We start from the raw sequence: 27,998 nt of genomic DNA on the forward strand, positions 1-27,998 counted from the left end.
AGAGTTAAATAGCGATTTTGCAAGCACAAAAAAGAGAAGAAAAAAAGTTTCCCGAACAAAAATCACCAGAAGGTCACTAACTATTTCAAAAATGTTGATTTGTATCATGTAACAAATATTAATGATCAAAAAGCTCAGATCTACAACATGCGGTATGAATGTGCAGAAAGGAAAGGAAGGTCAGGTTTTTATCGAAAACGCATTAATAATGAATATCACAGGTGTATCAGCAACCAGTTTAGTTGACCATGGACTAATACAATCGGTTTATATAAACATTAGTGCTCAGTTAAGAAACAATTTGCTTTGTTGGTGACTGGTTGAATTTTATATCAAAATTCTAATACCTAATATATATCTCTCATAATGGTCGTTTTATTCTTTCTCCTTGCTCTTATTCCGCAATATCAGGCAACTTTTCTTGGTCCCAGTCAAGATTGTAATTGTCCACAAACATCATTATGTTCTGTTTGTCCGATATCTTGTCCATCACTTTTCCCACCGCTTTGTCCTCCACAACCTCCATGTCCTCCACAACTACCTCCACCTCCACCACCACCACCACCGCCACCTCCACCACCTCAGGCATCTGCGCCATGTCCTCAACAACCACTTTGCTTGCCTTGTCCACCACCAATACCAATGCAACCTCTTTGTCCACCAAGCCTTCAACATCTTCTGTTACCTTGTCCACTACCACAACCCTCGAATTCTCCTTGCAAGCGTAAGAAACGTTCTACACCAATTACTTCAGTCGCTAGCGATTATGGTACCAATATTCATGCCTCGTGCACCAGCAATTATATTCGTAAAATTATCCTAAAGGTAAACCTATTCTCACTATTTCAATTACAGTTTTCTTCTCTTAATTAACAAGACAATTAAAATTATTAACCTGCCTATGATTTATGATCAGTAATTTCACTATCTAAGAAGACAATAATAAGTAAGTCAATTTATGATTAAATACAGAAATATTAAAAATTAATAAAGTGGATGAAAGCCTCCATTTGTTGTTGCAAAAGTAGAAATATTCCCAGTTGTTGTTTATTATTTATGACGGATAATTGAAAGTCTGCAAATTAGTTCCTCATTAATTTCCAGTCTCATAATTCAAACCGACAGTAGAATTAAAGTGCTTTGTATCATTTTAGATAGTAATGTAATTAAATAATTATGCCTTTGGAAGTTGCATCGAATTCACTACATAATGGGTTTAATAAAACTGACTAATAACTAATAATGTACCTAATAATTTAAATATTTGAAATTATCTTGCGAATCTGCAAATTAGCTCGTCATTAATTTTCAGTCACACAATTCAAAACTTTTTGGAAAATACATGCTTGGAATTCTCCGAAAATTCTCAACACTTAGCTAGCAACTATTTGCTTATCGAAGTGAAATAACCAAAATTTACAAGGGACAACTATCCCAAAAATTGATATTTCCAGATTTTTTTTTTTGATATTTTTAAACATTATTTTTTGAGTTCCCTGATTTACTAAAAGTTAAAGCCAAATAATCCCTGAAATGACAGATGCTATTCTAAAAAATTTGTTGCTAATAATGGATAAAACCATTTGTAACCTTAACGCTGATTTCTATTTCATCTTTTAATTATTCTTGTTTGATTGATTTATGTTTAGAAACTGATGAGATGAGCATTTCTTCGTCCTCAGATAAAAGTTGTTAAGAAAAATCAAAAATCTAAGGAATATACAAAATGAAACTTCAACTTTTTTATTCCATCTTAAGTTTTGAATCACTTGACTAATCTGCAGTTTCACTTTAACCAAAAACTTTTTCTTTAAGAAGTGTAATTCTTGCTACTGAAATTTGTAATATGTGAAAAATTGCGGACTTTAATCTAAAAATCCTTGAGCAACTCATTTAAACTACTTGTGAATTGCTGCAAATGACTGCAACATTTCATTTCGAAATAGAATTTTCAATTGTGAGCAACTGTAGTTTTATTCCATTTTACCCTTAAATTCTTCTTTTTTTTTTTTTTTTTTTGAAAACAAATCATGTCAATACTAAAGAGTAGGGCCACTACAGTAGTCTTAATGAAATCAACTATTCGATCAAAAACAAGATTTGACAAAATTAGTATGTATAAATGGTGTTCATACTCTTGCAACTAATGACCAGCTATTTCAAAATACCTCAAAACACTCAATAGTTAAGCAATTAAGCATTCAGAGCCTACCATTTCCTAAAACTAATCTTCACTAACTGAAATTCATTTGTCAAAAGTGGCTAGCTGATACTATCAAAAATTTTTTTCGCTCTAAAATAAGCAACTTATCTGGGGGACGTTATCTTTCATCCAAGATAATAAAAACTATAGTTTGGAGTGAACATTGCAGACTAATGAGTTTTAAAATTTGAAATTTGTTCAAAAATTTATTTTCTTCCAAAATTTATATTTTTATTAGAAATTCTATTGAAATCGGTCATTTAATATTACTAAAGGTAGGAATTAAATAACAGCTTCTAAACCAATAAATAGGATCTTCTCAGAACTACGAATCAATTGAGCTAATTACCAACCAACTTTAAACATTCAATTTATAGTAGACTATAAAATATAAAGTTTCAGCATATATTATGTGTATACAATATTACGTTATTTTACTGCAATTTTCTAGAGCAAAAGTCAATGGACAACATTTCATCACTGATAACCTGTTTATGTCTTCATTTAACTCATAATTCATTCTCATGATCAGGAAAAAGGGAAAGAAAGAAACAATTAAACGAAATTTGTAACGCTGTCCTTTCCTAATTTCTCTGATTTAATTGAAGCAATTGAATTGACTGTATACCAAATTTGAATTGATTGTATTAAAAATAGGTGCATAAATCAATGAATGCGTAGGAAATCACAAATAAATGGTGATAATGCTATTAAATTTCAAATAAATGATTAAATAAAGATAAATACATAGTAGTAGAATGTTTCAGAATTTGAGCACAGATGCGAAAATCTCAAAAGCGGCAATTTATTCGGAACTGAAAGCGAAACAAAAAGGTGATTACGTGGTGTTATGCTCGCAGTCCAGTTTATCATTTACAAGTGATTCAACAAATTATTGTGTTGGTGGAAATACAAATCATCTTTGCTATGTATTCGAACTATGAAAAAAACCTGTCTAATTTCTCACATAATTTTTTTTCACAAAAAGTTTCTACTTGTTAACAGCTGATGTTATTTCACTCGCATTTGAATATTTTTAGAAAATTTTATATCTAAGAAGTAATAAATTACATCAAACTTCAACAAAAAAAAAGAAAAAAAAAAAGTTTAATCTTGATATTAGTTACTAATTTTAGCTAAATATTCCACTATTCTAAGTTCTGCTGATTTCTGCAACATTGTCAAATTGTCATGATTTATCTTTAGGTCTATAAATTTTTGTAAAATCATAAATCATTTTTCTTCTTTTTAAAAAAATATCCAAAAAAAAGGAAGAATCTCAAACACATATAATTACTGTTTATCTTGTAAGTAAAAAGCGATTCTGAACGTTTTATATCAATTGACTGACTTTTTTATTGCAGTAATTTAAACAAAATTTTTAATTAGCACAATAAGCAATAACTATAATTATCTGTCCTTACTTTTCTGTTCGGAAGAAAAAATATTACTCTACAAGAAGAATAATTGATGTTAACATTGTTATTTGTCTCAAACATTTATTAACCAGGTTTCTTTTTATATTCTCATTTCATTTGTATTTTCAAGTTGATAAATTTACATCAATAATTTCGTGCGGTATTGTATCAATTAAAATGAAAGAATTAGATGCATTTGAACGGATGAAATGACTATTTTAACTGAAAAACTTGAGAAACTATAAGAAATTATAATATTAGAGGATAGAAATACTTACACTTCACTACATTTAAGGTAATTGAAATCAACACAAAACAAAGCAAAATAAGAAAAAAAAAGAGATAAAGAAGAAACTTTGTTTCACAGAAATGATAGTTGAAGACTAGATGCTAATGTATGGTCATAATCTACAATACTTTGCATGGATTAAATTAGAAATTTTAGTCAATTAATGTAATGAAACTATGGACAATAAAAATGTCATTTAGCTCTATCACTTCGTAATATACCAGAAAAATAAAATAAAATGAAAGCAAATTAATTGCACCATATAAGCCACATAATTACAAACGGCAATAAAAGGGTTAAATATAAATTTTCCATTGAAAATCATAAACATAAATAATTTCCTCTGTGCAACACTTTTATGCGAAATTCCATCAGTTCGGCATTGAGAAATACAAATGGCTCCAAAAACTATAACAAAGAATAAAGAAATTATAAGATCAAAACTAAGTTCTAGGTAAAAACAGTTAGGTAGATAGGGCTTTGCTACGGGTATCTATAAAAACTACCAGCCAGCACCAAACCGAAAAACTCATAGCTAAACCAAGTAATGGCATATACTATTTGCGTAAATGTAAATTGATGTTTAGTCAGAGCTTGTTTAGTTTCACACTGGGTGCGTGAATTTAAGTGTGGCCGCGTTAACGTTTAGGCGGATGGTATATGAAGGTGGGATAGGTCTAATTTGGTTATTATTGTAGTTGTGGTGAGGTTTGACGTGGTGGTTGGTTGAGACTAAAATTAAGTGCGGATTTTTGGGATCGATTTAAGGAGATTTTAGTGTAAGGGGATGGAGTCGAAGGATGTTGGTGAATTAACCAAACCAAATGGTTATGATGTGGAAGGCAAGGAATTTATCAGTGCTCTTCCTAAAAGCATTAAACGACGAGTTCAAGCATTGAAGAAATTGCAAGTCGAGGGTTTGTGTATATTTCATCGTATTTTTCATTCACACATTTACTTGGCTTTTATGTAGAATGGTGTGGAGATGGAAATCAATAAAAAAATTCTGAAGTAAGCAAAAAAGTGAAGATTTTGAGAAGTTAACAGTGATGAGGGATAATAAATCATGAATGCAGGTCATGAAGTGATTATTTCGAATATTATTGAGGCTCTGTTTAGGTATTAATGTTGAAGCTCATTTCTATGAACGTGTGCATCAGTTAGAGGTAGAATTTGCTCCTATGTTCAATGCTTTGCATGTTAAGGTAAATTGTTCTTTTTTCTGTTTGGTCTTCTCTATTACAATCATTGGTCTTGAAATAAATCGATAACAAAAGTTATCAGATTGTTAGCAGTCTCAGGAGGACTGATAGTTTTGCCACAGCACAACCGCAGGAATGTGCACAATGATGCTTAGTGATTTGCTGTTCACCACTCCCCTTTCATACAGATAGTGAGATAATTTGCATACTGTATACTGCTGGTTTTAATTGTTCATGTTTCTGCAACAGTGGGTTGAGCTTGTTACATGTTATTTTAGATTAGAATAAGTTCAATAGATTTGATGAACTTTAAAGGTTTTAAAGAGCGATACAGCCTCCTTTGACGACCGATGGACCACAATACTTGGGGTTTATTTTATTTATCCTTACAGAGAAAAGCGATTATAACGGGTACATATGAACCCACTGATGACGAGACTAATTATCCGATTCTTCATGGTTATACAAAGGAAGAAATCGAGGTGACTATTCAGTTTTGCAGATCATCTTTTAAAAGTGCCTGTTTTAAAAATAGACACTTTTGAAAATGGATCCTATTTTAAAAAAATTAAAATGCAAATTATTTTATAAATATCTTTATTTGTTGTCCTTGGGATGTTTTTGGATTTATTTTCAGCAAATGGAAAAAGCATCAGCCCCGGAGCCTAACCAGCCAACAAAAGGTGTTCCAAATTTTTGGTTGCACCTGCTTAAAAATGTAGATCACGTTTGTGAGATGATCCATGAACATGATGAACCAGTACTTCAACATCTCATTGACATAACATGTGACGTTCAGGCTAACCCGGATGTAAGATTTCATCATGAATATTAAAGTGTGTGGTCATCGATAAGATTCTAATTTGGCATTTTTTTCTGGGTAGCGAAGTGGGTATTGCAAGGTGTAATTGAAGTTTTGTGGAAATGTTTGTTGTTTGGTATATGTTGGGTTTTAGACATCTGTGGTTTTTATTGGATGAACTTTTTAGTCATATACCCTGACATTCCATTTCGAACCCAATGAATATTTCACTCAGACAGAGTTGAAGAAATTTTATACCCTACAAGTTGCTCCGGATGAAGACGATATTTTTGATTACGATGGTCCAGTAATAATTAATGCTAAAGGGTAAGTTATATTTGATTTTTCCTAATGGTCAGTATTTATCTATGGTGCAACCTGGCCGAGAAAATCGCTAAACTGCTAGTTGGGAGGCATATATATGTCATCTTACCAAAAGTTGCAGTATTTTAGAATGCCATTGTTAATTTTATATGCTATATTTACAGTACCGAAATAGATTGGAAAGAGGGAAAAAACGTTACAAAGAAAATTATTAAGAAAAAGCAGAAGAAAGGCAGCGCTGCTGGTCGTTTCATTACGAAAACTGTGAAAGCTGACTCTTTCTTCAACTTCTTCGACCCTCCACTCATGGAAAATAAGAATGAAATCAGTGGAAATGATGATGTTAGTATAATCGTGCTTCGTTTTTTTTTTTTTTTTTTATATTAATGTATTTTCAGACATTTTTAGTTTATTCGAAAATCAAACATTTTATGGGTTACGATATAGGCATTCACTGTAACAGAATATAGAAGGTTGTTGAGCGAACTACGGTGATAAATTCAGGTTATGAACTATTAGTGACAGCTTCCTGCTCCTTCTGGTTCATTAATCTTTAATTTCAGGACATTGAAACTCAGGAACTGTTGCAAGCTGATTTTGAGATTGGTCAGCTATTCCGTGACCAAATTGTGCCTAGAGCAGTGCTGTTTTACACAAAGGAAGCAATGGATGAAAATGAAATTTTCGATTATGATGCGGATGAAGATGAAGATGAGGTTCTTTGTTTGAAATATATCATTCATAGCGATCTAAAATTTAATGTGGTTGGGTTCATACTAAATGTGCGCTTCCAGAACCATCCCTTGCAGCCTATTCTGTTGTTGTAGGTAGTTTTTTAACCTGCCATCAACACTGGCTCATTAATAATCATTATTTTATGTATTTAGTAGTACATAACCGGTACCACAACCACACTCCTCCGAATAAATTTCTGCATTAACTTCATTTTCCTCTGGATCAAGAGAACTATTATGTTTCAGTTTTCCTGCACCTTGTTGTAACATTGGATTTAGCGGAAATTATTTTGATCATATCCAGTTTTTTAAGAATATTCATTGTTGCAAATTTTTTAAACAGGTGATTGTTTCAGACGGAACTGTTTGACGAAAGTGATAATGCATAAATTCTGTCGTCGGAACTATCTGCTTAATAAAATTACTCAATGCTGTACTGTCAAATTGTTTTGCTCCGTTTTAATATTTTTGATGAAGTGTTTGCAACTGTGAAATTTTTTGATGAATGTATTCCATTGTGTTTAAAAGAAAGAGATTTATTAAAATCCTTCGTTGTGCATTTGATAACATTCACTACTGTTTGTGTTTTTGGCATACGGTACTCAGAACTATGAAAATTGGAATACTTGATGCGATGTTTTGATTCCCTAAGAGTATTTTGGTAGTATGGGGGGTTTTATAAGTTGCTGAATTGCGGATCTGAAGGACTTAATTTATGAACTTATGCGGTACAGTTATCAGTATTGGCCTAATGTATTAGTTATCGTTATGGTATTGATGTATTCATGAGAAACAGGTAAAGATGCAATGGACGAAGTGAAAGCTCTGAAAATTCTGGATAGATTATCCCATGTAAATATTGATAATCCGGATCTAGCAACTCTGTCGAGGAATGGGGTCTTGCTTGACCGCTCACTTTATTCGCTTCCGGATTGTGCAGTGCGTCGTCGTTTTTTTTCTATCGTTGAATGTTTCCTTATTAGCTTGTGGCAGAAAAGCTGTTTTGGTTATAAACATTTGGGTGAGGAGACGCATCACGTAGTTTCCGTATTTGGCATTTTGAAAGATATTGTGTTGGAAATTTGTTTCAGTGCCGGTATGTGTCCATTTTCTGTCTATTACTTTTAAATTTTCTTAGCATTTCTGTTGAGGTTCCCTTTTTGGACTACACCTTTTGTACCGCTGGTAAAATTGTCTTATGTTAAAACCCTGCATGTCATTTGAATCTTTCTGTAGCTTGTTAAACTGATCGCTGTTAGATAATGGTTATAATGTATTATTCCACTCGCTGGAATCAAAATATAATAATGATTTCATCTGTCTTAGATATTCGTATCTATAATTTTTATATTATGATCTCATTTTATAGACACCGTATGGTTTGGTGGTGAACAGTTATGCCTTAAAACAAATCCACTGAATAATGCAATAGTGTTCCTCAGTTGCTGTTGGCATGCAGCTGCACTTGTTATCAATATATGCAGTTAGTGTGAACTTTGCGTTTTATTTGTGGCAGTTTGTGTTTATTTTACTGGGATTAGTCGTCCATTTACACAAAAATAGCTGCAGAAATGAGAGCTTTACAAATTCTTTAAACTGCTTTTCATTGCGATTTTTTTTTTTGAAAGAAATTGATGACATTTCTATATTCGTTTGATAGCCACTTGTTTTCAGATACTAGTGAAATTCAGGATTTATTAAAAACTTCGACTCGATTGATTCCACAGCATAGTTGTTTGTCAATAGCCTTATTGACGCAGGATGAAAGATGCCTTTCTACTGCTGTTGCATTCTTGCGTATGGAAACTGCTGAAATGTAAATTTCTAAAATTGATACAAAAGATTTTTTAGCGATACTGATTCGTGTAATGGACAATGATGCAATTTGTGGTGTGATGCGTTTTAGTTTGCCGTTCAGTACGCAGTGAACAAGTTTCTCTTGCTTATGACTTGAAAAAACTATTTTATTAGAGTCAGTGCTTGGGGGAATTCATGCAATTTGAAAATGAAAATAAATTAGACAGAATCTGGCTGAAGTAAAACTTAACTGAAGTTGATATTTCAGAGAGGTGATTTCGTTTGAAAAAACTAGTTTGATAGCAGAATGACTTGAACATCAGCAAATTAATTAAAGGAATTAATTACTCTTAAATTTTAGTGACACACCACCTCAGCTTAAAGCCATGCGGTTGTTCCGGCACACTTTATTTTCAATCGCTTATGACCATAAGGTATGGTATTCAGTTCTAGTATCTACCTTATTTAATTTATTATCCTTTTTCAGTAAAGGAAGATTTTTACGAAAATGAATTCGTTTTTTTTTTTTTTTTTTTTTTTTTTTTTTTTTGTAGCCACCTATTTTGAAATTAACCACATATTTTGAAATCACTGGCATAGGCTGTTGTTATTTACTATATCTTATTGTTCTGCTTTTATTCAAAAATTTGCACAGGTAATTCTGGATTGGCTCTATTCAGAATTTGCCGCTGTACCCTTTGTATTGCGTCTCCTCAAAATGCTGATCAAACAACAGAAGGATGACGATAAGCAACAGTATAGCAGTTTTTCGTGTTTGCAGTATGTTTCTTCATGTGATTCTGAGTGACAATAACGGACTTGCTTGGTGCATATGATAGTACTGACTCCTAAACGCGAACGTATGCTTTGTTTTAATAGATTTTCATTCGGGAGGCAAATTGAAAATTTGGAGTAAAATGGAATATATTTGTTTAGAAAATTGAATTTTTTTACCGCTGTTTTGTATTCAGCACCTTCAGTTAGTTTAGTCTACAAATTATGGGAGATTTTTAGAAAGCATGATTTGATTGCATTTCGTTGATACTTCCTATCATCTTAAGATGTAATGAAAGAAACAAGAAAACTCGGTTTATTCGGAGCAAAACGATTTCTTCCGGTGATGGTCTAACTCTTTGCATTCAACAACTGCATGGAGATTTACCCGTCACTACCTCCTATACATTCTCCAAGATCGAAAGAGTCTCTAATTTTTTTTTCTTTTTTTTTGATCTTAGAGGCAGTAAATGGATTAATCATGGGGCACCAGAACTTAAATATTTTGTTATTGAGTTAGGTGGAATTATGCATATTTATGTTAATATTTGGGCATTTCAATTCTGTTTTATACATAGAACTTCGATAATTCTAAAAGATTTATTAGATTGATGGACCTGTCATCAAATGAAAGAATAATTAGGATGATGTTATAGGAAGTATGTCTGATGGTGCCTGAACCAAGTGAAGAAGAATCAGGCGATCAGCAAATTGTGAAATGTTTCGAGAACTTACGAGCTTCTTGTATACGTTTGCAAAATTCGGGTGATGCCCCGTTTAATGTGATGCCCATAATTCGCATTATTGAGCAGCTGCGGAAGGCAGTAAAGAAGAGTGATACTGTTTTAGCACGCAAGTGTAGCCACAGGAATTATCAAGAGGCAAATATGACGTGACAAAGATGAATTTGTATGGGATCAATGTTTTTGTTCGCATTACAGTTGTGTATTTTGTCTGGATTGACTTCGTTTTGGGTTTTTTCCCTTTTTTTTAAAAAAGGAATCGATAAAAAAAATCTAATGGGTACAGATTCTTGTTAATGAAAGTTTCCTCACCAATCCATATTTTCCACATGCAATTAAAACTGTCAATCTCCCTTAGCAGTAGTGTTGTGTGGATAGAGTTTCGTGATTAGAGTGCTTCAATAGACGACTGATTAGTACTGCTTTTAGCGAATTGATTCTGGACCTGGAGTTAACATATTTAGGCGATGCGTTGGTTTGCGTTGTGGAGGTGCGCTGTCACGTGGTGGTGTTGAGGGTTTGTGAATTTTTAGTTGCTAGGTTAATGGTGTTTGGGTTGACTGCAGCATGGACGTAAGTGGGTTTGTTGAGATCAAGGTGAGCTTTTTATTTGCAGAGTGGTCCTAACAATGTCGTCATCTGGAAGCGATCGTCATCGATCAAAAAGTCATTCTCCTAGAAGGTCTGTTTGTTCGTTGATAAAAGGAAAGAAGAAAGTGCTTGGAAAATCAGCAGTTGAGAGAGTTATTCGAGAAACGTATTCGATGATCTCATGATTCATGATAACTTTTTAGCGTTTATTTCATGGGGGATCTCATATCTCAATTCTTCCTCTTTGGTATGTATATATACGCTATCAGGATTAGTGCGATAATTTATTTGCGCTGAAGAAACCAAATGTTTTAAAGTTTTAACCTAAAATAAATCTGGTTAAAGTTGCGCAAATCAAAGCGAAGTCGTTTTTTGGTGGAGGCTTATAGCCTTATAATTTTTGGTTTTCACATACCATACTTCCAGTGAACGATCTGACTCACGTAGCAATACACCACCTCGTCGTCGTAGCCGTTCAAGATCAGTTGATCGTGCCGCTGAGCAGCTTGGTCGGCTTCATATATGTAACTTCGATGAGAGTTTGAGAAAAGACGATCTGAAAGATGCATTCGGGTATTTCTTCGAACCTTTTTTCTTTTGGGAAACTGGTATTATGGACGCGTTGGTTTATTCACACCTGAACCATGTTTTTAAGACTATAATTTTGGGTAAGATTGTGGTATTTTCACATTTCTTCTTGATATACCATCAAATAGATTTGGGAACGTTATTCTCTGGTGATTTTTGTAAACTGTTATATAGTTCATAAAATAAGTTTTCTATATTGATGAAGTTATTTAGCAAATTTGGCGACATCGATAATGTTTGGTTAGCGTCTTATCCACCGCTGTTTGCTTTTGTGACATTCAAAGCGAAGGAAGATGCTGTTGATGCGCTGAAAGAGATGAATAATGCGTGCGTAAATTCATAGATGATTGATTTGATATTAATTATTACATAGAGCCTGAAGTACGATGAAGTTGTATTTTACATCAAAAAATTTTGGGTGTGGAGAATAATTTGAGGTTTGAAGATGTAATGCAATTAGTCTATGTTACCAACTGTTACCGATATGCAGGTACATTGGCAGAAACAAGATTAAGGTGGCTACAGCTCATCCACCAAGAAAACCAGGTGAACGTGGTCCACCTCGTCGCTATGGTGGTGGCGGTTATCGAGGAGGTGGTGGTCCACGGTTTGTATTTTTCCTAATTTTTTTCTACAACTTTCTCTTACACTATGTAATTGTTTGAAATTCGTTTATTCCGCTGTTGGCTGTATAATTCATATTTTAGTTCATATGGTGGATATGGTAGTAGGGGCGGTGGATATGGTGGAGGAGGTTACGGAGGACGATCAGGAAGTTCTCGCTCGTATGGTGGAGGCGGTTATCGAAGCAGTTACAGTGGCAGCGGAAATGGTAGTGATCGAAGGTAGGATTTTTGATCGATGAATCGTGTTCAGGATTGTGCATCAGATTGAATCCAAAAGAATTAACGTCTTCCTGCATTTTATGTCATGACTATCTTCATCCCTATTTTGATTTCAAAACACACTTCGTGTCTTATGGTATGTATATCTCCGTGATTTCAATCTGAACACAATGAAGTATGTTTGTTTTGAAAGGTTTCGTTTATTCTAAGAAACGAAACTACTGCCGCTAATGAGCTGATGGGGATTATAAGTAAACCAATAAAACTTCATGCCACTTTCAAGCTGTCAACTGGTTATGTCGAAAGTTTCTAAAATTCATTTTTCTTTATATTCCAGTACTCAGTCTCTCTTAAATGAAAGGAAAGAAAGCATTGCTTATGTATAAACCGGTCCGTTCTGCATTGGCCGAACTATGCACACTGGTGTTCGGGTACGAGTGAAATGAGTTATCCTCACTTACGGCTTCTGCCGGCCAAGCCAAATTTTGGTACTACTCATACGTAGATGATTCGGTTAACAGTTGTACGGTGGGCGGATACTGGTAGCTTTGACAAAATCGGCTACATTTGATTGTGTAAATTGCTGGATTCCGCGATGAATAATATTGGTGGTTACATCACAAGATATTCTTTTAAATGAAATATTGGGCATTGTACTACTACAAGTGGTAAGTCCGATTTTGCGCACTTGTATTTCTGGGTCCTGCTCCTCAGTACGTTCCTTTTTTGTCTTCGAGATTTTCGGATTATGAAGGCCGTTTTTAGTCTTTTTGCCGGTAATGCTGTAATGTGATTTGGTTGTTTGTGGTTTCTGGCATTGTTTCTCTGTGGGCTTTAAAATCATTTAAGTGGTACGTGTCGTGATGTTCAGAATTGTAAACTAATTTTACTTAAAATTAGCCAGTGCGACATTGGAGTTGTTTCTCAAGTGCCGGTCAGATGTTGCCCCCAAAATAACATCATATCAAATGAGACTCTGCATATCGAATCGTCACTGGTCCATTTGTCTACCAACATCATGTTTATCAAACTGCTAGTGGTTCATCTGTTTATTAGAGTTTAAAAAACATTTTCTGAAAGCTCGTTATTTTTGTGTTTTATTGGGCTGGGATCAGTAAACAAAACAGTACGTATTGCATGGGGACTACGTGCTGTGAAATCTGCACTGTTCTGATGCTTAGTAATGTGTTCCAAGGGGAATCCAGTAAAGGTAAGCTCATTTCTTTCATATTGTCAGCTTCAGTATTTCTGGTGATGGACTCTTTCAGGAGTGGCAGTAATCGATACAGTGATCGCCGTTGATTCGTCCTACCATTCCATGCAGGCAGTGATTTTTCCTTAAGTCTCTATTGATGTTGTTTTTCAATTTGCTCCATATTTTGAAACCAAAACTTTATTTTTCTGTTCAGGTCATGCCAGCAAAAGAAATCTTTTTGTGTCCGGTATTTAAGAGGTTAAAATTTTTTGCGTTGCTGATTTAATTTGCTTTTTCCGTTTGTTCAGAAATTTGAGTGGTTACAGAGTAATTAAAGAAGAGTTGTTAATGTACGAGCTATATGTTGATAAGATTGCACTATAAAATATACTAACGTAATTACAAGTGTGTCTGATTGTGCAAACGAAAGTAAAGCAGAAGTTGGACGTGGAATTCGAAAGCAGTTTTGGAAAACATATATAGGATACCGTTAGTAATTTGAAAATATTTTGGAGAGTTTGAGATGCTGTGCATGGTCGGATTTGATGCGGAATACTATTGTCAGACGCAGTGGTAGATATGTAACATCCAGTACTGATGCATGTAAAACAGAAAAAAAGCCTTGTTGACGAGGATATGCATTAGTTGAAAACTTCCGGAGAGGCATGTAACATTTAACTGTTTAATTAATGTTTTCTATTTAATTCATTAGTTGAAGGGTTTATTATTTAGCTTTGCATCTTCCTCATCCAAACAACTGGGTATATGGGATTGATTGGTCAGTATTCTATCATTTTTCCCATGAACATGCTGGGCTGTACAGTCGCATTTGATTTGTGAATATAAAGAAAGAGAAATGTGAAGATTTGTAAACAACGTGATGAGTAATTTTACAAGACAAAGCTTTTTTGCCCATTCATGTTGGATTTCTTCGCAGTGAAGCATGAGTTACTGCTGAAGCAAATTTCTGCTGTGACATGGTTTTAATTGCAAATTGCTGTTTAACATTTGATAATGCGGAAAGGTTTTATATTGTTTTTGAAGAACTTGTATGCTTTTTTTAGGTCTTCAATAATCTGAATCTGAATTAAAAAAGTGAAAGTTCCGTGCAATATTATTCTAATCTATTCATTATTTGGTACCGAAATCTCGTCTCTGAATTATTTATTACAAGTTATTGAATGCTGGAAGTTGACTATGTAAATGTATAAAAATGGGGCAGTTACAATTATTACATCTTATAGGATTCGTTGGAGAATATTCTGTGCATCACTTTTAGAGTTCAGTTAAGGCCATACCGATCACTTATTAAAAAGGTTCGAACTCAACCCTGTTCGTAATTGTAAACAGTTCAATTTAAGTTTATTCTCTCAAACTGTGGTATTTAACACGCCCTGAAATCAGGTGTTTTCGAAACCAGTATAAACGAGACACATTCGGTTTTTGATAGAAGTATGGTCCTTTAACTGAAACAAATATGGTAAACCTCAGGTATGTTATAAATTACATTCTAGATAATGTTGATTGTTTGCGTGAATGATTCAGTGCAAATTACTATACATAATCATTTGGGGGATTATTGATTATTGATAACCTACTTTTTATGCAAATGAATTGATAAGTAAGAAAGAAATGGTCACAAATTCATGCGTTTCTTTGAAATAACAATGAAACAATGAGAATTTCTGGAATACACCTGCATGATTACATTGTGGCAAATCTGGCGCTTTTGTCCATGTATTTGTGTAGTAAAAAAAAAGTATTTGTCTCTCCAGATCAGTAATCGAGAGTTTACTGATCTGGAGTGATTTATTTGATGTATATGTAAAATTTGGAATAACACAGGAATATAATATTTCCTTTATTAACAGAAGCAACAATATAATAAATTTATAAAAATTGAGGTACAAATTGAGCTGATTACAAGTGGAAGTGATCCCTTTTTGGTTGATTGCAATTGTTTTAGCGCAACATATATATATATATATATTGTTGAACTAGGAGTGGTGATGATAAATTCTTTGTTGGGTTTCAAAGATAGTGACAGGTCATAATGTAAAAATGGAAAAGGGGAGGTAATTTAAGGTTTAAATACCAATTAGGGTACAATGTAGAAAGGGTTTACAGTATGTGCATACTTAAAACAAAGAATTTATGTATAAGCATTATTTGCGAAGGGTTCATCAACCATATTTCTTACCTTAATTCTTTTTATTTTAATTTTTTTTTTACTTTTTTACTCGATATATATATTTATATATTTTAATATTTTAGATTTTACTCTAAAATTTTGCGACAACTTGTGCTTATGTCTGAAATAATTCTGCTATAAACACGATATATTATAGAATATATTGTTCTAACAATATGAAATAAAAATAAGCGGATATTTCATACATAACACTGCATGAGTTTACAACTACAAATTTTGGGATTAATAAATAAATGGAAAACTTATTGTTTTTCTGGAAAAGTAATTGAAAGTTATTAGTTAACAAAAAATGATTCAAAAAATCACGATTGACATTATGACTATCTTTTGGTTAATTCATGTAATCATCAGTTTATTCATTTGAAAAAAAAAATTATGGTTTATTTGTGATGAGTAAGTGAAGAAGGGAATGCATGCATAAAGTTGATTTACGATAAAAATGAAAATGAACATGCATGTTTGTTGTTACTAAGTAATTGAAACAATTCCCATATGAAATGCCGGAATGACTTTTGTCAGAAGAATGTCTGATAATTTAAACATTAATTTGCGGGTTTCATCTTTGATCCATTAATATACTCTTTTCATCGAAATATTTCAAAGTTTTGTAATTTTACAAAACTTGACAAGTTGCAAATTTTTTTTTCAAGTTTATAATATTTAAAAAAAAAAAAATAGTAATTTAGCATTCTGCTTAATCGAGTTATAAACAAGTATGTTTGAGATCTCTTTTTAATTTGAAAGGCATTTCCAAATTAACTTTTAATGAACAAATATCCTTCGCAACTTAATGATTTGTAAAAAAACAAATATCGAAAAGATGAATTTTTAATTTCAAATCTCATTAAAAAATCGAATAAATATGGTCAGTACAAAATATCTTTTAGCAAATAGTGACGTAATTGAATCTTATGACTTGACAGATAACTGACTATCCGTAAGAAAATCAAATCTACCATGGAATTATCAGTGACATATCAGTCAAACGAAGTGCATCATCTTCTTCCATCTACCCATTAATTATTTTATAGTTAATATTTTTGAATATTCAAATGTTTGTTTAGTATTTATCAAAATTGCTAATCATTTTGTTTTCTATATGGGACTGATTGGAGAAAAGAATTGAGTAAACTGAATAAAAATTACAGCACGATTAATCGGCCAGTGAAAACCTTTTCCTAATAATTATAGAAGCAATTAGTACAACATATTTAAAGTGCAAAATTTTTGTTAAAAAAAAAAAAAAAAAAAAAGAGAAGAGGAAAAAGTGGAATTATGTTGAATTATAATCAACTTTTAGCATCTTCTATTTAAGCACATTAAGTGAGGTAATGAGTATAATGCAAATATTTTCATATTGCACATATCTCAAATAATATATCATAATTATGAATGCTATGGCAGAAAAGTTAAACTTCAATGAATGTTATTAAATTTAATGTCTACACATCAGGTCGATCTTACTCTCCAAGTGCCCACTTTTTTTTTTTTATGAGTTATTGAATAATAAATGAAAATTTCAGAATGTTACTTTCTATTTATTAAATGAACATTTTCTAATGTTGTTCTAAAAAGATCTTCGTAATACAATCAGTTAATTGAATTCTGAATTGAATTTCCATATGGTTCATATTACTTGATGACCTGTAAGATCCATACAGTAATCTTTTAGGAAGTATTCTTTCTTACCGCGGCAAAATGTTCTGGTAGCATAATGATCTAATTTTGTGATAAGTGATCACAAGAAGATATAAATGATAACTTACTGTTGTAAACTTGACAAATGATTGCAGTTACTTCAACTATTTCAATTTATTTTAAAACTTTAAAATTATATTTCAATATTACTTTTTTCCACTACTTTTTTCTGTTTTATTAAGAAAGAATTTAATGACAAGTATGAAAGTATGGATATAAGTAATAATTTCATACAATTTAGCTGCGTTGAAAGATCGTTCACCTACTACAACTGGTTATTGTCATCTGCTTGGTTCAGTGTATTGGACATATCCTTATTAATAAGTTCAAATTCATAATCAGTTAAAATTCATAAGTCATACAAGAAAAATTGAAATCCAGTATGATTTTTCACATTTTCTAAACTTCATCTAAATGATTTAATGATAAATGGATATTTAAATAGATCAATAATACATAAATTAGATCAACACTACTTTTTTTCAGATACTTCTCTGAAACTCATTCTTTATGCTAGAAATTTCTAAAACTACTGAGAATAAACTTTGTGAACAAATTAAACAATCAAAAATAATACGACATTTTATGAAACATTCCCACTAGATCATTAATGATTTCCTGCCATCCATTTCCGTTTTTCAATCAATTCTAGCTTTCCAGAAATTTTCCTTTTAATTTGAATGAAAAAAAAAATCAGTAATTTTGATAAATTTAAGGTGATAATTATTTCGGTATAGTTTTATTACAAATTTTGGTATAATTTTAGTATAAATATATAAGTAGAACGAATTTTTGTTGTAGATTAATTATGTGTGTCATACTTCATCATACACTTTCAAACTGTTCGTCTATAAATTGTAAAATTTTTTTTTTGTTTTTTAAGTAAGTAAAAATAGTAACATATATTATGGATAGATTTAAAGAACTTTAATGATTTTATAAAAAATTAGTAGAAATTAACAATTAGCAGAAGTTGATATAGCATAGTTACCATTAGCATAGATAAGAGAAATCATTATCAAAAGCATTAAAAAATTTCCAGAAGTTATCTCATATCCACGCATAAAGTTACCAATTTTGAAATCCTCAACAATATGATATACTGTTTTAAAATTGCACGAAATTACTCATGAAACTTTGTAAGTTAAGAAAAGTCTATGAAATATTGCTCAAACAACATGTTAGAGTAAATTATTGATAATCCTTTGTGATTTTTTTAAATGATAATTGCATGTATGAAAATGTTTTTAAAAGTTTCACAGTATTTGAAATTAATTTAGCTATTCTGTATTGGAATTAGCTTCAGAAATTAGATGCCATATGAACTAATAATGCTTTATTCCATTTTTCAGCATGAATAAGAAATTGGTTTAGGAAAATTATGAATAATAATGGTTTGATGTTTTCTGTAACAAAATTTGCTCAACCATTTAACAATTTAAAATATATTCAAAAGTACCACTTGAATTGTTAGCAGAAGTGGAACCATTCTGTTAATGTTTCAAAGCAAAGGAAATTTTTTCAACCGAAAGAAAAAATTTTTTATTTTTCAAATTTTCATGATAATTGAAAAACATTTTTATTAACCAAAGCATAATAGGTTCTTTTAATTTTCATTTTTTAAACAAAACAATATAATGATTATATTTTATTAAGCAAATTTTGAAAGAAAAACAAAAAAAAAATTATACAAGTCAAAAAAAAAAAAGAAAATGCTTATTATTCTAATGAATTAAAGAGCAAAATAACTTAATGTTCAAAGAATAGGAAGCTTATTAGCAAATTCAAGGCTAACTTCATCCACTTAATGAGTCTAATTCGAAGTAGACTTAGTCTAGTTTAAGTTATTTAATAGATGAACCCCAGTAAATCTCACATTTATCGTACAGCAAAAATGATTTCCATTATGATACACACAAACAAAAAAAAAAAAAGAAAGCGTTAATCAATAGGTTAATTAGAATTAAGGACAAATTAATTTTTAATCATTAAAAAGAACTAAAAACTTTAACTAAGAAAAATTAGAAGACATAATTAAGATGGAACATTTATCCAATTATTTATTATTGCATATGTGAGTAACCAGTTTTAAAAATGAATTTTCGTATAAGGAATCAAACGTATGGAAAATTTTTTCTTCAAATGTAAAAATTTTATGTTAAAGTTTCATCTTGAAATTTTCTCTTTTTTCAACTTTAATCAAATTTTTTATTGTCTATATAGATTTGTGGTGCAAAATTTTATTTGTACTTCGCTTGCTTTATCGTTTTTCTAGAAAGTGCTTTGGGAGAACAAAAAAAAAAAGAAAAAAAAAAGCAATTTTGCTACCATTCCAAAATTTTCGTAATCCTCTTTGTAAAATGTTTGGATAATTAGGTAGTATATTAGCGTGTTACAAGAAATTGAATAGAAAGACATCGAGTATTAAAATGATTGATTCAATATCAAAGATTTCTAACTAATATAATCTTTTAAATTTCTTCAAACTATCAGCTTTAATTCGATTAATTAATTAAGCTAACAAGTTTTTTAAATTTTGTAAATAATTATTAATCGTAAATAGTATAGATGAAGTGACCATCATCAATTTTATCACCATGTTGTGTTATTATCTGAAATGAATAGCAATATCTGTCTTAGAAATTTCAATTAGTTTTCCAATCCTTTGCTTCAAATTAGAAGAAAAAATAAGTAGTAATAAATACTGTATGATATAAAAGTACAATTAAAGAGAATTTAAAGAGTTATTATTTCCATGTTAATAACAAAATGAATAAAAACTAATAGAAAAAAAAAAAAAAAAAAACGAATTGTTCATATATTTTTTTTCTTTGAGTTAAGATAGATATCAATGATCAGATATGATCAAATATTTACAGTGCAATAAATTAAGTTAATCTAACGAATGTCGGATGGAAATTGACAAATATTTCAAATTTTAACCTGAACGACGATTATGTTTACTTTATATGGCCCCTTTTATAAAATACTCAAAATATTATTTACATATGAATTTATTCAGAACCATTTATAATTTTATCATTGATGATTTATCTTTAAGATCATTAGATTAATGATTTAAAATAGTTCGAAAGAAAGCATTGATGAATTCATCGCAATGATTACTAATGCTAATTATCTTTTTTTATAAAACAATTATACACTGCTATTTAGTTTTTTTCAAACAGATGACTGATGAAATTATATGAGTTTTATGAAATTTGAAATGTTCAAGATATGGATTGGATAAAAAATTGAGGAAAAAATGGGCGAAAAATTCAAAAATGTCAATAATTTTTTCATGTATTTTTGTTTTCAATGAAATGTTGATTCATTTAATAATCTTTTATGAAATACAATGATATTTGTAATTAAATTAAATGAGAACAAAAAATTAGAATTATTTAATAATTGTTTTGGATGAGAGTACGAAATATGCTTTAATTAAATGAAAATGATAGAAAGCATTGTTCTTAACATAAACTATTTTATTAAAATACTAAATTTGTCAAAGTTCAAATATCCATGTGCTTTTGCTTATTTCTTTTCTCTCTTTAAAAAAAATAAGAGGAAAAAGAAAAAAAAAACTAGGAAGAAGAAGGAAAATAAGAGAAAAGGAAGAAGAAAAAGCAGAAGAAGAAGGATTACTTTCTCTCTTCCTTTTCTAAATATGCCATACATAAAAGGTCACTTTTCATTTTTACTTTTAGTTTCTTTCTTTCCTTTTTCTTCATAACCGATAACAGTCTAATCTTCCTGTTTCAACTAGTACCATAAAAAATAAAATAAAATAAAAAATAAGCCAGGAATCTCATCCATTTGTCATTGGTGAAGGAATATTAATAAAATTAATTGTTAATGTAATATCAGTGTAACATAAGGGAGTTTTTTTTTTTTTTTTTGAATTTATTGAAATTAGTTTGATATAGGGAAATGTAAGGTTTTATCTTTCTAAAATTAATGAATTTCTCATTAATTATCCAAGCATTGCGTGAAATTATTCAGTTGAGGCAATAAATATTAGCAATAAGAATAGAAGTATCTATTAGAAATGAAATATTTGTAACAAAGTATTGAAGCTTAAATGATTAATATAAGGAGAAAGAAATATAACCATTGATGGAGTATACTTTCACTTATTACTCTTTTTTTTTGGATCATTCTTGCGTTTTCATTGTTGAAAATGGAAAATGCTAGACAAATTTTGAGGTGTTTACTGAGAAGAATTAGAAAAAAGTAGCTCTAATATTTTGGAGTAAAATTTTGCTATTCGTATTAACATTTAATATTTTTGAAAGAAATGAAAAATTTATTTTTCAAAATGTAGATATAACATGACATCATTTTTTTCGTTTTTTGAAAATCACCTCTTTTTTTAAAAAAAAAAAAGAATAAAACAAAAAAAAAAAAATAATAATAATTACTACTGCATAATGCTAATCATTATTAAATAGCACAAAATGCTAAACATAACTAATCATAAATCAAACATTACTTTTACTTCCTTTAATCTTTTAGAAAATTAAACATTTTCTTATACAAAATTTTTCTGATATATTCGTAAAATTTTTAAGCCAACATAATGCTTTAATTCTCTGAACTCTTTCTCATTTTCAACTGATTTTTAGTTTTTTCTCCATGAACTTTAGCTCATATGTTTGCTTTGCTTTTTTTCCTTTTTTTTCTTTTTTTTTTTTTTTTGGAAGTGCAATTCAGTGAAGCGTGTTCAAAAGTAAATTGAAAATTTTTGAATAGTTTAGATGTGTGGTCATATTTTTATACTTTGTGCATTTATTTATCTTTTCGTTGTGGAGACAGCTAATTACAATAATTGCGATTTTCGCTTCATTCGCCTCACAGTTTTAATTGAATGACTTTTTCTCTGTACAATTAAATTCCCTCTTACTTTTTTCGTCTTTTTCTCTTCTCTTAAAAAAAAAAAAGAGAGCAATGGAATGAAAGACATTGCTTGAGTATTTGTAAATGTTATTTATGTTGAGATAAAAAAATATGAAAAACTTTAAATTAAATTGTGAAATACAATACAAATTTTTGTAAATCCTAAATCTCAATGATTTTAGATATTCTAGATTTTTTTTCCGGAATTTTTTGGTTTCCTCCTTCCAAGTATAATTTACCATTATTATGTCATCAACGATTATTTTCATTTGCTTTGATTTTTATCAAAAAAAAAAAAAATATGTCAAAATTAGTCTCATAATGCAGTAATACTTCTTGCTTTTTGAGCGGAAAATGAATATGGATGACAAATTGAGAGGAAGCCATTAATGGATAAGGAATTACTAACTCTTTGTCCGTCTATCAAAGTACAATGTCCAGATTGTTTTTACAATTTTTTTTTTTCCTTTTTTTTTATAAAAAAAAAAAAAGAAATATTGGACCAGAAAGAAAAAAATAAGCATGCACTCTCAGCATGTTTTATTTTTTTCATATAACTTGCCGATGTATCTTAACTAATTTTATTTGTTGATGATATTTTTCTTCAAATTTCAAATGGTAACAATAATGATAACACTGAACTTTAACCCTGCTATATTTTTTATAAATGTTATAAATGAATATATGATAAGATACTTTAAATAAAGTTATAATTGCTTACAGTTAATAAAATATCATTTTAGTCAGCATATTATTAATATCTCAATATAATATATCAAAATTTTTTGGTGAAAAAAAAAAATAAATTAAGGAGGAAAAAAGAAACGAAAAGGATAGATTTTTCATTAAACTCTAATAAAAATTTTCAAACATATTAAAAATATTAAAAATGCATTCATTTTTGATATAAAAAAATTTTACTTTGAAATATTTTACAGCGTGTGCACTTCGTAGATCATTTAAATCATTTGTCAGAATAATTTAAAGATGATGCACTTTTTATGCAGGAAGTTTTATGACAAGTCTCAACTTCCCGTTTTCAATCTCTTATAAATATTAGATAAGTTAATAGAATTTTTTTTTTGTTGTATTATTGCTCCAAGTTCATTTTATTGCATGAAAAAAATGAGACCATTAAACAATTTTGTTTGTTCATTTAATGTATAGTCTGTTTAATGAAATTAACTCATCCATTAAATTAATATAGTTAATGATAGTTTAGATTAGTGGATCATTTAATGCGTTGTAGTGAATTCTTAAATTTTTTAAAGTTTATTATTGTTTTTGAAAATGTTTTGTTTCTTCAGTAATGTTAAGAAAATATGAGTATTGATTTCAAGTTATATTGTTTATTTCTATAAAACTTTTCATGGAAATTACAAAATGTTTTATTGCAACAAATAGAATGAAACAGTGGTGAAATTTCCAATCATATGGAAATATATTTTTTTTTGGATAACGAAAGGTTTTCAATAATTACATTATAGTTTTAGTTGCATTTGATGGGTTCATCAGCGGATAAAAGTTTATACCAACAACAACGATTTACTGTAACACATTCCACAACATTTAATTCAAGTATGTTTAGTTTCATTTGATATATTCATTTCCTATTTTCATCCTTTCTTGCTAAAATTAAAAGTGAAAAAGATAAAAAATGGAATTTTTACAAATTTTAAGATAGCTTTAACTTATATTCTTTCAGTTGTTAGAAAATAACAAGTTCCTTTTGAAGCATTTATATTTTTTAAAATATTACGTTTGTAAGATGAAAAAAAAAAGTTGCATTGTGAAATCAAAACGAATATGATGAATAACTCTGAAATATCTGGTTAAAGCTTATTAAGTTATGATAATCAAGCAAGAATTTAACCGTGTTTTTTTGTAAGAGCAAATCAATGTAGTACTATACGTCGTGATATATTAACCTAAATATGTAATATAAAATGTAATGGATCATCAATGAATCCGGTTAAAATGAAATAAATTTTATCAAGGAAATGATATATTATTATACGCTTTATCTTTTATGTTTATCATTTTAAATAACATTCAATCATTTTCAGTTAACAAAATGGTCGTTAATTAGGAAACGGTAAGATATGGTTATTTATGCTTCAATTTTAATAGAATTATATGATAAATAAAAAAAAGAGAAAGAATTTTAGCATATGAGTACATTTTTTATTCTTTAGAATTAATTTTTTGAAAGTTTGTTGCAGATATCGCATCAAATGATTTTACAAAACAATTTGCAACTTATTGGAATCCATCCACAGAAATACGCTACGAAAATTGGCTACAAGCGCAAAGGAAACAATTTCATACCCAAAAAGAATATGATCATTGTTAGCATTTATAACTGTGACATTTTGTTCTTCTTCATTCTCTTTTCTATAATTTCAAATACACAATATTTAATGGATTTGAAATTTAAAAGTTAGAGACAATTTCTTCTCATTTCACTTCATTTATTTACTCTTTTTTTTTTTCACTTACATCACTAAATTTTTGTATTTACTTTTGAAAGAATTAACTTTCTAACAATTATATTTGTAATGGGAAGATTGAATAAAATAATTTCAATTACTACATTATAATTAAATAATTCAAATGTTGATAACATGGATGAGAAAAAAAATTTTTTTTTTTTTTTGCCTTAGACAAATAATATAAACATTTTCAGCCATTTATCAATTAAAATCCTCATTCGCATGTACCAATCAATTCATTAGTTCATTTTCGAGATCACAAACTTGTCTAGAAGATGACACTCGATGTACTTCAAAGTAAATGAAAGGACAGCATGGATCACTCTTGCATCATTTCATCTTCTTTTCTTTTTTTTTTTTTCGCTCTTTTTTTTTACAAATGTGCCATAAATGAAAAGTGAAAAAGAAAAATGCTCATATTGTATTTCGCGTTGCTAAGACAACGAAGATTTTAAATAATATAACTATCATTAACAATTGTTGAATTGTTCATATTTGTATCAAATTTTGCAGTTTCAATAGTGAAAGGAATATAAAAGTTTTTATGAAATTTGCACTTGAAATTATTTTCATTCACTTTTATTAGTTTTTATTTGATAATTTTTGCTTTTATTATTTTTTTTTAAATAAAGAAGCAAAAAAAAAACTCCCAAAGTAGGAAAAAAGGCAAAATTAAGAATTGGTTGAAATTTTGAATACTATTATTTGTTTATAAGATCTTAGTGTAAAACGGCACTAATTATTTTTACCTGTTAATCACAATTTTTTAGAATTTAATATAATTTAATTATTGAAATGTCCGTCAAATTTCAATCGCTCTCTTTGTATTTTTAATGAATTACTGTTTGAAATTTCAAGTGATTATGTGAGATTTCTGATTTTTTTTTTTTTTGTTTTGTTTTGTTTTGTTTTGTTTCTTCAGTTTATCAGATAAATATTTCATTGCAGTAAATTTTTGGCTTATTATTTTTTCAAAGATGACACAGTATGAATGATGCTAATTACTATAATTGTAAAATGATGTTGGAAGCTTGAAATTATTTTTCGTCTTTATTCTAGTTTATTGTTCATTTCCAGTTTGTGTCTTTATATCCTTCCTGCTATTTTCATTTTCATTTTTTTAAAAACCCTTTCTTTCTTATTCTTTTCGTAGTTGCTAAAGTGCAGTATAATTGAAAAAGATCCATCTTATTGAATGGAACTTTTTTTGGCCAATTTTTAATGGATTAAAATGGCTAAACATTTTCATGGAGCCATTTTTTCTTCTTTTTTTTTTTTTTTTTTTCCTTTTTCATTTATTTAGTAAACATCGTTTTAGAATCAATGTTTCTGACTTTATCGTTTTCCATTTTGTTTCCTTTTTTTTTTAACTTTTGATTGGTATAGATGATGCGAGCAATACTGATGTCAATTTTGCACAAAAATACTTGAAAGGATGAACGCAAGAAAGTAGATAAATTGCATGCAAAAAGAAAAATGGGAAAAAAATCAAAATATAATAATACAGCATGCAGTTTGCAATACAGCCTGCAATCAGTGAATAAGTGATAAGGAGAAATATGCAATCAAAATTGATGATTATTCGCGATTCATTTTTCATTTATTCATATCATCAATTGGTGCAAAAATTTTTTTTCTTCCTTTTCTTCATCCTTTTGTTCAAATATTCTTCTGAAATGAAATAATACAAATTTTTTTTATTCCCTCTTTCACTTAGCCCAGAAATGAATTTCATTTATTGCACTGACAAATTTGATTTCAATATAAAAATTTTAAAAACCCTCTTTTCTTTTTTCTTAAAAAAAAAAAAAAAAAAAAAAAAAAAAAACATCAAATGACGTGATAATTAGAAAAGAATAGAGAATGATAAATTTGCTGTCAAATATTAACATTGGAACGTTGTGGGTGTTTAATTGTAATTTTTCAGAAAAATATAAAATGCTGCAAAAGGCCATTTCAGATTTGATGATTTCAAATACTAATTCCATTATGCCAAAAGAAAGTTTTCCTACACCATCAAAGTCATATGCCAGGTTATAATTTATGTTAATAAACTTTGACTCTGAACTTTCGCATAAATTATGTCCAATGCGTCTCACAAATTATGACAATTATAATTGATTGAAACTAATTCGAATGAAAGCAAAGTATTGTAGTTTGAAAATTCGATAAATGTTGTTATGAGCTAAATGCTGTAGATGCAATTTATCCTTTGATGACTGTGAAATATTTGTAAATGCTTCAGGTTTATTTTCAATAACAATTAATTTTTTTTTCTGTAAATATGAAAGTAACGTTTTTAATGATTTATAGGAAGATAATTAATTTTTGAAAATAAAGCAAAAAGCTTCAGAAGGTGAAAATTTGGAATGAGTATGAAAGAAGTGACTTCATTTTTTGTTTTGTCTCATTTTTATTTATTTTCTTTATTTTTTTATTTTTACTTTTTCTTCTTATTTTTCCATTTTTTTTTTCGGTTTTCAAACAATAAAAGTTTAAATGTTATTCATTTCGTAGCTACTGGAAATAATTTATGAAAGAGGTAATCTGACGAAATTTCTTCCAGCAATATTGAGGCAATAAGTTATAATTTCAAAAATAATTTCAAGCTTTGCAACTATTAACAAAATTGCAAATTGTGGCACATTAAAATTTCAAAAAATGCCATATGGATCAATAATTTTTCTTTTATTTATTTTTTTTTTTTTAGATGTGCACAATGCTTTTGTCTTTCGCATAACAAAATACATTACATCATTAATAGATGACACTATTGTGAATACGATTTTAGCTTTACGCACTAATTTTGCGTGATATGTGATATACGTTTTGCTCATTGCACTTACGAATGAGTAACTTAGAAATGAAATCCATAGGCTAAAATGAAGATAACTGGCTTCAGTTTACTTGTTTTCTATTATGTAGCTAATATTTTGCAAACATTGATCCAGCATCAGTAGGAATGCGTTCCATTTCTGCAATAGTTGAACTGTTCCAGAACGCATACTCCTTTCCTGTCCCCCACCACTAATCAATGGTGTTAGCCTAACACGAGGACTATATGCTAAATTTTTGTAAAATAATAATTTTTGCTGAAAAAAGAAAAAAAAAATAAAACAAAAAATTTTCATAAAATTGATTATAAAAAAAAAAAAAAATTACCTTGTCTTTGTTTAGCTGTAAATAACATTT

General features: G+C 29.5%; 4 protein-coding genes across 4 annotated transcripts; all 4 read left to right on the forward strand.

Annotated features, from left to right (window-relative positions):
- Window positions 1-366: 366 nt before the first annotated feature.
- Bm10911 (Ground-like domain containing protein) lies at window positions 367-3,147 on the forward strand (the record flags this gene model as incomplete). The annotated part of the gene is made up of 2 exons (XM_001896977.1): window positions 367-825; window positions 2,971-3,147. 2 exons carry the CDS (start codon window positions 367-369, stop codon window positions 3,145-3,147), a joined length of 636 nt encoding a protein of 211 aa, XP_001897012.1.
- Window positions 3,148-4,697: 1,550 nt separating this feature from the next.
- Bma-nap-1 (nucleosome assembly protein 1, putative) lies at window positions 4,698-7,361 on the forward strand (the record flags this gene model as incomplete). The annotated part of the gene is made up of 8 exons (XM_001896978.2): window positions 4,698-4,827; window positions 5,030-5,115; window positions 5,505-5,594; window positions 5,750-5,923; window positions 6,102-6,241; window positions 6,403-6,580; window positions 6,802-6,954; window positions 7,329-7,361. The coding sequence occupies 8 exons, from the start codon at window positions 4,698-4,700 to the stop codon at window positions 7,359-7,361; spliced, it is 984 nt and encodes a 327-aa protein (XP_001897013.1).
- Window positions 7,362-7,779: 418 nt separating this feature from the next.
- On the forward strand, window positions 7,780-13,612 carry Bm10912 (RNA recognition motif domain containing protein; the record flags this gene model as incomplete). Its single annotated transcript, XM_043073400.1, has 14 exons — window positions 7,780-8,068; window positions 8,342-8,455; window positions 8,647-8,788; window positions 9,131-9,203; window positions 9,425-9,549; window positions 9,831-9,969; window positions 10,200-10,367; window positions 10,716-10,807; window positions 10,903-10,968; window positions 11,304-11,450; window positions 11,679-11,792; window positions 11,956-12,072; window positions 12,173-12,310; window positions 13,579-13,612. The coding sequence occupies 14 exons, from the start codon at window positions 7,780-7,782 to the stop codon at window positions 13,610-13,612; spliced, it is 1,758 nt and encodes a 585-aa protein (XP_042929334.1).
- Window positions 13,613-23,816: 10,204 nt separating this feature from the next.
- Window positions 23,817-25,107, forward strand: Bm14325 (Uncharacterized protein; the record flags this gene model as incomplete). The annotated part of the gene is made up of 3 exons (XM_043073401.1): window positions 23,817-23,892; window positions 24,537-24,662; window positions 25,001-25,107. 3 exons carry the CDS (start codon window positions 23,817-23,819, stop codon window positions 25,105-25,107), a joined length of 309 nt encoding a protein of 102 aa, XP_042929335.1.
- Between the last annotated feature and the right edge of the window lie 2,891 nt (window positions 25,108-27,998).

The sequence above is a fragment of the Brugia malayi genome, assembly GCF_000002995.4.
Source record: "Brugia malayi strain FR3 genome assembly, contig: Bm_v4_ChrX_scaffold_001, whole genome shotgun sequence".
Taxonomy (NCBI): Eukaryota; Metazoa; Nematoda; class Chromadorea; order Rhabditida; family Onchocercidae; genus Brugia; species Brugia malayi.